The sequence below is a fragment of the Drosophila pseudoobscura genome, chromosome X (genome assembly GCF_009870125.1).
Source record: "Drosophila pseudoobscura strain MV-25-SWS-2005 chromosome X, UCI_Dpse_MV25, whole genome shotgun sequence".
Classification (NCBI taxonomy): Eukaryota; Metazoa; Arthropoda; class Insecta; order Diptera; family Drosophilidae; genus Drosophila; species Drosophila pseudoobscura.
In genome coordinates, this window is record NC_046683.1 from 61,378,663 (window position 1) to 61,390,357 (window position 11,695).

Genomic DNA, 11,695 nt, shown 5'->3' on the forward strand with positions numbered 1-11,695 from the left:
TTTTTCTGGTGCCAATCGGTTGGCAGGACTCTCCCGGTCACGAAATGACATGCCACGCCTCGATCGGCTGCCGTTTAGCAGAGATATAGCTTGCAGAAAAAAACCAGTATTTTCATGATGTGCAAATCCAAATCTTCGGAAGGCTATATCTCAGCTAAACGGGGCCAGATCGGCGAAGGACCTAGTCTCCCAGGATCGTGGGGATCCAGCCTGTCGATTGGCACCAAAATCTCGACCACGAAAATGAGGCCGATTTTTGGCAAATTGGATGATGTAACCATCATGATTTTTGGCGAAAATCGTGATGGAATGGATGTCCTTTTTTCTGATGCCAATCGGTTGGCATGACCCTCCTGATTACAAAAAGACATGCCACGCCCCGATCGGCCCACAAATAGTCGAGATATAGCCAAAGAAAAATTTAAGTTTGATCCGTCGTCAAACGGCGAAAACAAGGTAATTTCTAATCTTGGTACCAGGCGAACAGAAATCAGCAGAAGGCAACTTGGGGTTTGTTCAACCCCAAAAGTATGCTATGCTTTTAATTCAAGCTTTCTCTGTAACTAAAAGTATGCAACACTAAATTTCGTAGTCGCCAAAGTTGCCTTCTGCTTATTTCTGTTCGCCTGGTACCTCGGCCTGAAATTTCTTCATTTTCTGCCATTTGAGCGGCCGCAAGTCGCAACAAAAATCGTTGGAGAAAAGTTGTTTTTCTAATTTTTGTTGTAGAACAAAATTCAATACAACAAGCCAGTTTTGTTTTATTGTTTTCTCCGCTATTTGTGGCCCGATCTGTCAGTGTGATGACTTCCTTTGATCGGACAAATGTCCCCGACTTAATGGAGCCCTTATCAAGGATGCAGAATATTTTTCCCAGTCAAACATATGTTTTATTTATTCACTTATTTATTTATTTTTTTGTATTATTTTCTTATTTAACTTATTTCTATCTTAAATGGTACCAATAAATAACAAAATTATATATGGAATACGAAAAAAATCTATAATCTGACGGCTGCTTTGCCCTGGTAAATCATTAAATCGCATCCCAGCTGGCAGCCCATTGTGGGCCTTTATTGCCATAGTTGGCCAACCACAAGGGGTGCATGGGTCCTTAGGCTCCTGTCAGGCGTACTGAAGCCAATCCTTCTAAGCAGGTCAGGGCAACCGATGTTGCCCAATAAGAGGTCATCGATAAGGATCTGAGCAGCAACGGTCCTTCGGTCCATCGATCTTCGAGGGAGGAGAGGTGCACTAGGCGACGTCTGCACTCATAAGGCGGCAACGGGATGGAAAAGTTCAAATGCTGGAGTGCAAACTTCAGAAACTTCCTCTGCAGTGTCTCGATACCTGCAATTTGAACGACCCCAGAGGGGTTTTATATAATATCATTTGTAAAAAATGTAGTTTTAAAAGAAACCTATAATGTTAAAACTAAATAAATCCTTTTTTGTTTAAAGATTTTCTTATGCCACTCGGCGGGCGGGACTCTCTCGAGCATGAAAAGACATGCCACGCCTAGATGGACTGAGACATAGAAGAGTTATATGGACGAAAGATAAGAATGATTTTATGCGATAAATCAAGCAATTGGATCTATATGATTGGGTAGTTTTGAAGCGAGTAGTTGTATTCCATTATTTTTAATTTTTAACAGAAAAAGAACATGACTTCCTTTCCGAAATCTCAAAAAAAAACTGCGCTTTTGATGCCAATCGATCAGAATTTCAATGCTGGAGTATTGATCTGTATAAAGCAGCCTCGGCGCCAAAGGTATGCCCAAAAAATCCAGTTTGGGTTGCAACTTTTTTACAAGGAAATTTTTTACATTTGCTAAAGTTTTAGCAGATCTGAAAACCGCGAGATCTCGATCGTTTGGAGGCATCAAGGACAATAAGGGTATTGTTTTTTTAACGTTTCATTGCTATAACATCGTTCGATCTGGACGGGCCATGCCTTCTCTTGATCGAGAGAATACCCCTAAAATCTACTCAGTAATATTAATATTTCTATTTAAAGTTAAATATTTTATTTGTATGATATTTTTATACCCGATACTCAAAATGAGTATTGGGGTATATTAGATTTGTGGTAAAAGTGGATGTGTGTAACGTCCAGAAGGAATCGTTTCCGACCCCATAAAGTATATATATTCTTGATCAGCATCAATAGCCGAGTCGATTGAGCCATGTCTGTCTGTCCGTCCGTCCGTCTGTCCGTCTGTCCGTCTGTCCGTCCCCTTCAGCGCCTAATGCTCAAAGACTATAAGAGCTTGAGCAACGATGTTTTGGATCCAGACTTCTGTGATATGTCACTGCTACAAAAATATTTCAAAACTTTGCCCCGCCCACTTCCGCCCCCACAAAGGGCGAAAATCTGTGGCATCCACAATTTTCAAGATATGATAAAACCAAAAACGCAGAATCGTAGAGAATGACGATATCTTTTAGACTGCAGAATCTGAATTGGATCGTATTATTATTATAGCCAGCATCAAGAAAACAATTTCATTTTTTCTCGCCCTGTCTCTCTCTAACACACACGTAGCATAGGCGCCTTTGCTTAGAGTAAAACATTAGCGCCTAGATCTCAGAGACTATAAAAGCTAGAGCAACCAAATTTGGTATCCACACTCCTAATATATCGGACCGAGACGAGTTTGTTTCAAAATTTCGCCACACCCCCTTCCGCCCCCGCAAAGGATGCAAATCTGGGGATATTCACAAATCTCAGAGAGTATTAAGGCTAGAGTAACCACGCTAGACGTCACGCTCAGACTGATTTTCTGTCTCTCTCGCACGCACTCTTTGTCGTGTCGTTTAATATTAGCGGCGTCGGCCGGAGGAGAGCCATACTGACTTAGTATCGGGTATAACTGTAGAGTTGCGGTGTCCGCAGCAACTCACAACGTTCCCCCTCGTTATTTTGTTATATATGTATAAATATTGAAGCTATTAGTTTGAATTTTTGTATATGTACAATGTGAATTGTTCAAACGTGCATACATAATATGGTTATTTATGTAGAAAAAAATAAAAGCAAAAACTCGACAGAAAAGGGAAAGGAAAGGAACAAGTGCTTCCCAAAACCAGAAAATTGATTAACTTAAGCAGCATCGAATTTTGCGGTTTTAAGCTTGAATTTCATTGAAGATTTTGCAAGAATTCGTCGGAACGAGATGATCACATTGAGATGATATGGGAAAAACTGGTTCCTCAATTGACGTACATTTCGTCAGGCAGATGTTGTCCGAAAGCGTTGAGGCGGAAACTGCTCAAAACTTATTTTACTTAATCTTAATTGGAAATTCAAGCCGAAATCTCCGGCAAGAGGCAGCCTTACTCCTCTATGCAAATGTCAAGAGTGGCAAAAATAGACAATGACAATTCGGAAAGGTCTCTCGTCGAACGGCAAAACACTTTGGCACACTTTGGAACTGTGGCGTCCAGCGACCAGCGATCAGCGGGCATGGCGACAAAAAAACGCTCTGGCTGGAGGCAGTTCGTCACGCCTTAAGACGCCTCTCTGTCATTTAGCAGCCGTCGAGCCACGACGTATCACTCGCTTGGCCATAAATGGCTTTAATTTAGCTTTAAAATGATCAAGGTCGTGGCGTAAAAAAATAACAGCTTTTGAATTGGGACGACGAGACGTCAGAGAGGCGCTACTTAGCCATAAAAAAAAGAAAAAAAATACACATTGGAAAGATGTATCTTTCTTCAATTGGTTTCTGGCAAGGCGAATACAGTATACGCTTGTCGGGGTTATTGCTGGAGCTCAGAGTTCATCTTGGAGAGGCAATCATGGGGTGCAAATCTGCAGAGTTATAACTTAAACATGTCAAATATTGTCAAAACGACCCTTTCCTTAGCTGCCATGGCTTCAAGTGGTATTTAGTACGGAAAAACATTAATGATACGCACTGTTGACAGACAAAATTGAAAAATCCATGTACCCTCTGTTCGGGCATTAGGTATACTTAAATAAAAAGCAACTTCAGAGACATATGTATGAATATGTATGTTTGTATGTGGGGGGGCATTCAAAATGCAGTGGTTTTTTGACGGTGTGTTTGGCGTGGGCACGCCCAGACTGACACACTTCCGACACACAGAAGCGAGGGCTAGGCCAGGTTGGGCAGACAGCAGACAGCAGACAGAGCCAAGAACCAAGAGGCCTTCTGGAATCTGCCAGAAGTGCTTAGATGGTCGCATATAAATTATGGCCAAGAATGCCATTTGCATAATGGCAAACCGAGCTCCACTGCACTCCACGGCACTCCATGGCACTCCACGGCACTCCACACACATGCAGTCCACTTGATTGTCCACAGCTACTCACCACAGTGGACCACAGTGCACCACAGTGCACCAGCAGAGAAGCTGAGCAGCAGAGTGGATGCGAACGAACCCCTTTAGAGACCGACAACCACCACCATTTTGCATATAAAAGAGCACCACCACAGTGCCGCACTGCTCTCTTCTTTCAGGCAGCGATCCAGTCACGACCGAGCCACAGACTTGTGCAACACACACACAATCAAGCGGAAAAAGCCGGGCTTGGTAGTGAACAGAGCTTTCGTGTGGATCGCGTTTCGGAGCCACCTACCCCGCTGTGGATCGTGCACGGAGACTGCAGAAAGCTCAACGCTGAACGTTGCTGTGCCGTGCGCTCGACGCTTTCCAAAACCCACCACAGAGGCACGAAAGAGACGTCGTCGTGGCCGCCGTGTAATAAAAGAAGCAAATCCGACTTCGTCTGGGGCTTTGGTGTCAGAGAGGGGTTCGAGAAATTGTGCGCGGCTCGTATAAGACAGTGTAAATGGAGCTTTGATAGCGATCGGAAGGACAAAACTTGCTCTCTGCCGTCGATCTCCAAATCCAGTGTTTTTCCTTACTGTGTGTTAACCGTAACCAAAAACAAAAAACAACCCAATAAAACTGTGCGCAAACGAACGAAATACTCAACAGATTTCCAGTCAGCCTTAAGTCAAAGATGGCAAAACTGTTTGTGGTTTTTGCCGTTCTGGCTTTGGCGGCCTTTAACGAAGGTAAGAGGGTCTCAGCCGAAACACTAAAGTATATGTTGCTTCTCTCCGCTTCCATTCCACCTAGTTTTAAGTTTTAATTATTGAACTGCAATTTGCATTTGGCCCGGCTGGCGGAAGTTGTCAAGACATCAATTAAAATGGCTCGACTGGTCTTCGGCCTTCAGAAAAAATGAAGGAAAAAAAAAGACAAAAAAAAACGCAAAGGGGAAAATCGAAACGAAATTTAAAAGCAGTCTTCGAGATGTGAATGTGAGGCTTAGTAACCTTGATTATGCAAAGGAAAAGGACGAGCAGATAAGTGGCTCCGACTAGTTCGGTGAAAAAAAACAACTTTCATTTTTCAAGGGAGCCCCGTACCTTGAGCCGAAGAGAAATCCCCACACCACGTAGCACATACCACGTACCACACACCACATACTACACTCCCGTTGACATTTAAGCTGCTCTCCGATGAATGCAGTTCGCAGATCTCCTGGCACGCCGAGCGACTCTTGACTTTGACAGGCCATCGATCATGATTATGAAGGCGAAACGAAACGAAACGAAACATACATAAATAAATACTGGCTGCTGCTGGTGCTGCCACTGTTACCAGCTGTCAATTAACGGTTATGCAAATGTGGCAACTCCCCCTCGACGCGGACTCGGACTCGGACGCAGACCCGGACTGTTGCCAACTGCCAGCGAAATGCAAAATGTCAAAGTTATAGCGCAGGCGCAACAAGTTTTCGGAATGCCATGGAACAATTTCTGTTTCTATACAATACAGACAGACAGACGGACAGACAGTCGGACAGATAGACAGATATTTTTGTGTTTCTGCGCTCGGTTCTCTGGTGACATCGTATTTCATAATGCCAAACGTGTTTGCTGGCCAACACAAAGCAACACAACACAACACAACCAGCCAGACGACATGCCATGTCTATATCTATATCTATATCTAAGCCATATACTATAAAGCCGAGCATATAGCCATACCCATGCCCGTGCCCATGCCCGTGCCCGACTCGATCTGTGCTTTTGTAACAGGAAGTGCCAGAGAGAGAGCCACGGCGACATGGCGACATGGTCCGCACCGAACCCAACCCAACCCAACCGAACCCACATTCGCAATTGAAATTCTTCCGGTTTGGCAACTCACTCACTGACAAATCGAACCACACTCTGGTTTCCTCTTGCTCCTTCCGTCCATCCACAGCCAATGCCAGCGATCCGCTGCTCCGATTCAAGCGACAGGCCACCACCGAAGAGACCAAGAAGGAGGAGTCGTTCGAGAAGGAGCTCTGCAAGGACAAGGATGCCGGCGAGTGGTTCCGCCTGGTGGCCGGCGAAGGCGACAACTGTCGCGACGTCATCCAGTGCACCTCATCGGTAGGTCCATCACAGCCACACGATTGATTTACACACACCCATAACACTCGGTTTCTTCCCCGTATTCGTTGTATCCTTGCAGGGCCTGCAAGCCATTCGCTGCCCTGCCGGTCTGTACTTCGACATTGAGAAGCAGACCTGCGACTGGAAGGAGTCGGTGAAGAACTGCAAGTCCAAGAACAAGGAGCGCCGTGTGAAGCCTCTGCTCCACACGGACGAGCCACTCTGCCAGGACGGCTTCCTCGCGTGCGGCGATGGCAACTGCATTGAGCGCGGCCTCTTCTGCAACGGCGAGAAGGATTGCTCCGATGGTTCCGATGAGAACACCTGTGGTGAGTCCAAGAAAACATACTATAATAATTCAATAAGTCGTGCAGACACCCATGGGGTATTAAGTTATAGAGAGTTTTCCGAAAAACCCATGTCTACTATGATTAATGAGGTTTATCTTTTCATTGCCCACTCATTGCCACAATCCAAAGCCCTAAAAATCAAGTTATTTGTTGAGAGGATCAAGGATCGAACGAAGCTATAATCCAGTGATCTGTCATTCAATTTTGGAGCAAATTTCTATTCAATTTGACATTTGACAACAATGATTCACAATGATTCAGCACTCTATAGAAGTAAGCCGCCAGATATTGCATGGGATTGGGATTGGGATTGGGAATGGGATTGGGATTGGGATTGGCTTTCCCAAAATAGGCTGAGTATTATTACTCCATCATCTCAAGATGTAAGTCTTCAAGTGGCTCAAATATGTATATTCAAGCCTATGTGTGGCTGTCTGCCTGTCCGCCTGTCTTGTCTTTTGGCCGGGCGCCAAGTCGAATTTCTTTCAGTTATTCCAGTCGCAACAAGAGTCGCACCTTAAAACCGGTTGACGGCATTTAAGACATTACTTCAATGCGACCATTACAGCCCCGAGAGAGGGTAGAGGACGGACACAGAGACAGAAACAGACACTCCACTCGGCTCTCGAAAACTCCGACAACGGCATACAAGTGTCTGTCTGTCTGGGATTGGGATAGAGATAGAGATTGGGGGATGCGGCGGGGATCATTGGGATGCCAATGACGCCTACATGCAACGGATCCGATCCGATCCGACTCTTGCTGCATTGTTGCACAGATCCGCGACACCGACCGGTTTCGTAAAGGCCCTTAGTGGCGTCTCGGCCGGCCCCGACACGAATCTCTAATGGAAATCGACTTTCGGGTGGAAATGTCAAGTGTGAAATGGAAACGAAATGAAATGTCAGACACAAAGACCCCCCCCATGGGGCCGCCAGCGATCCGCAGATCTCTCACATGAATTACCAAGATCTGCAGCCCGAACGTCCCGTACTGCCCGTACTGCTCGTACCTCTGGTAGATACGAGCACTCGCATATGAAATATTAAATCACTAATTAGCAACATCCATCGCAACAGAGCGCTAACCTTGGACTTAATAGAAATCAAATCGAAGCACAACAAAATGCCTCTCCATAGGCGTTCCGAAGCGCGTTCGATTCATGTGTAAATTAGCCTTACATAAGCGGCTTAAGAGACCCATTCCATTCGCCGCAGTCGCATTTGTTTGTATATATTTTTAGCAATTGCAAAAAGCCGCAAAAAACCAAAGCCAAAAGCAGCAGCAAAATAAATAAACTAAACATCAAGCAGACAGTGTAAAAACCACAACTAATTTAAAATAATACCAATAACAACAGACACCGAAGACTGGCATCGGGCTGGGCCGGGGCTGTCTGGGATGCGATTAGTACTAGGTATATCTCTGCTCATCGTCTGCGACGATCACCTGGCACGAGCGACATTTCCCCAAGAGGCTCACGTGGCATATAAACGATGCCTTAACGAGCTAATTAATGCCGATCCGTACAGATATCGAGCCATCAGCCATCAGGCATAAGCCACCACCTGCCACCGTGCTCGAAGCTCATTCTGAGACCTCGCTTCTTTGTAGATTGTTGCACATCGCATCGCATGCACAGCGCCAGAAGGCGTAACTCTTGAAATGCTCAGCGGACCATTAACTTGTAAACAATTGGATAACCAAAGCCCAAGTTTAGCCCCGCACTCCACAATGAGGAAGCCCACGTCACTTGAGGGGACCGATTAGATGGTCATACTTTGTAGGTTTTGGCACTAGAGGCACTGCAATAAGGAAAGTGTAAAAACGAATTTTGCAAGCCCTGTTGGACAAAGAAAACTATGGAAAATACTGCGGGAAAATTGGCATATTGGGGGGAATTCAAAGGGAGTTTTGGCTTGTATTTCGCAACCCGGGCTTGTATCAATCACCTCCAGTGATCCCGGCCCGACTTCATCTCTCCATCGCCGTCTTGGCCACATCCTCTTCAGAAATAGCCATAATGACGCTCAATAAGCCAGCTTACAAATCTCAGCCGTTCCCCCTGGCCACAAAAAAAAAGACCGTAAAGCAAATAAATAAAAGAAATAAAGGCAAAGCCCTAAAAAAGTCAATAATAGTCGGGAATATGGTAAGCAATGAATGCCGAATGCTGAATACTGAATGCTGAATGCCTCCCCGAACCGGTTCGGGATGACATAACACCTGGCTTTAACGACAGATTATTGGCAAATGTGTAAGAAAGAGGCGAAAGGAAACCAGCCAAGACGACAGCCAGAGATGCCGGACAAAAAGGTCACAAGAGAGACAAAAGCCGGCAGTAGGCGAAAAACTCTTTGCTGTACAACAAAATGCTTTGGCCTTTGCCTGCCACCCGTTGCCATTTCACTCTGCAAATAGCTGGCAGCAAATATCAAAAGGCAAATGCCAAATGAGACAACACCAAAATAATTACCGCCAATTTCTATGAAAACTTTCGCAAATGATTCGAGTGGCCATTGGCCAGTGGCCAGTGGCAAGTGCAAGGCTTACCAATTGGTTTTGGCCCGAAAGCAGATGGCCCTCATTTGCATATGGCCGACTAACGAATGGCCGAACACGTGGGTGGAGTGGTGGGTGGGGCAGTCCGTCAGTCACCCACTACCGAGTGAACGCTCTCTGAATCCCCGATCAGGCTTGAAAATTGCTCAAACACCACCAGAAAACAACAACAAAATAATAATGAAAGAGAAATATATATTGTATATGTACTATGAAAATGAGACTCCTCGAGTGGAAGACTGTGTAGACATTTTCCATTCACTTTGCGTTTCGGTTTTCCCACCACCTCTCTTGATTGCTTTTCCAGACTGTGTCGGTTCATTGAACTAACCCCTCGCCCCGGCCCCGGCCCGGACCCGGCCACAGCCACAACCACAGCCACAGGCACATACCACACTCTGTACAGTTAGCTAATTGTTTAAATATTTATGTGAACAAGTTGAGTGAACTTTTGAGCCGGCAAGCAAAGGCGCAAGCGCAGGCAGAATACAAATATTGTCGGTGATCGAACAGCCAGTAAATTCCTGCTGAAGATCAATAGGTCCACGAGGGGGAAAGAGATATGTGTATTCGAATTATTACTATACAGTATTTGTCGTTATTTGTCTTTGCAGATATCGACAACGATCCTAATCGTGCTCCTCCCTGCGATCCCGCTGTCTGTGTCCTGCCCGACTGCTTCTGCTCGGAGGACGGCACCTCGATCCCCGGCGATCTGCCCGCCAAGGATGTGCCCATGATGATCACCATCACCTTCGACGATGCGATCAACAACAACAACATCGAGCTGTACAAGGAGATGTTCAAGGGCCGCAAGAACCCCAACGGCTGCGACATCAAGGCCACCTACTTCGTCTCGCACAAGTACACCAACTACTCGGCCGTCCAGGAGACAGCCCGCAAGGGCCACGAGATCGCCGTCCACTCGATCACGCACAACGACGAGGAGCGCTTCTGGTCGAACGCCACCGTGGACGACTGGGCCAAGGAGATGGCCGGCATGAGGATCATCACCGAGAAGTACGCCAACATCACGGACAACTCGGTGGTGGGCGTGCGAGCTCCGTACCTGCGGGTGGGCGGCAACAACCAGTTCACGATGATGGAGGAGCAGGCCTTCCTCTACGACTCCACCATCACGGCGCCCCTGTCCAACCCCCCGCTGTGGCCGTACACCATGTACTTCCGCATGCCCCACCGCTGTCACGGCAACCTGCAGAGCTGCCCCACCAGGTCGCACGCCGTCTGGGAGATGGTCATGAACGAGCTGGACCGTCGCGAGGATCCTGCCAACGACGAGTACCTGCCCGGCTGTGCCATGGTCGACTCCTGCTCGAACATCCTGACCGGCGATCAGTTCTACAACTTCCTGAACCACAACTTTGATCGCCACTACGACCAGAACCGCGCTCCTCTCGGTCTGTACTTCCATGCCGCCTGGCTGAAGAACAATCCCGAGTTCCTCGACGCCTTCCTCTACTGGATCGACGAGATCCTGGCCAACCACAACGATGTGTACTTCGTGACGATGACCCAGGTGATCCAGTGGATGCAGAACCCACGCACCATCAGCGAGGTCAAGAACTTCGAGCCCTGGAGGGAGAAGTGCGTGGTCGAGGGCAAGCCCGCCTGCTGGGTGCCCAACACCTGCAAGCTCACCTCCAAGGAGGTTCCCGGGGAGACCATCAACCTGCAGACCTGTGTGCGGTGCCCCAACAACTACCCATGGGTCAACGATCCCACTGGCGATGGTTTCTTCTAAGTCAGCGAGCGAGATGATCTTTCTGCCCCCCCCCCCCCCCCCCTCCCCCCCCGTCCCAGTTCTTGTCCCTCTGGCGAGGCTCCTTTCTCTGAGCTCTACCAGCCACCAGCCACAGCCACTCGATCAATCGACAATTTTTGAATTTCCTGCAAGACTTTTTTTTTATTTTTTTATTGACTGACTTTCCGAGCGCCTCCCCGGGGCAAGTCCTTGCTGTGTTACGGTTACGTTGAGACAAGATGGAGACGAAAAGACGGAAAGAAAAACTCTACAACAGAAAAGCGAAAAAGCGAACAACACCAACCACAAGGGAGAATCAACAGCATCCACATCCACACTTGTGTCTAAATTCTTTTTTTGTAGTTTTACGTTAATTTGTATGTGTATATTTAAATGATAAAAAATAAAAACGAAAAAACCACAAAAAATTATATAAAAAAAAAAAACATCAAGAAAACAAATTATGGATTTCTCAATCATATTTCTCTCGTTTGCTCATCAAACAGCCGAAAAATGCATAAATGCAGATGGGCTTAGCCATGGGGGGTGTGGGGGGTTATGGCATGGAGACCCAGGCGATCCCCAGCAACAGAA

At 46.6% G+C, this 11,695-nt stretch overlaps 1 protein-coding gene across 1 annotated transcript; it reads left to right on the top strand.

Annotated features, from left to right (window-relative positions):
- The first annotated feature begins 4,723 nt into the window (after nucleotides 1-4,723).
- On the top strand, nucleotides 4,724-11,438 carry serp (chitin deacetylase-like protein serp). The gene is made up of 4 exons (XM_001352935.4): nucleotides 4,724-5,050; nucleotides 6,252-6,424; nucleotides 6,507-6,756; nucleotides 9,954-11,438. Exons 1-4 carry the CDS (start codon nucleotides 4,996-4,998, stop codon nucleotides 11,099-11,101), a joined length of 1,626 nt encoding a protein of 541 aa, XP_001352971.1. The 5' UTR covers nucleotides 4,724-4,995; the 3' UTR covers nucleotides 11,102-11,438.
- Nucleotides 11,439-11,695: the final 257 nt, after the last annotated feature.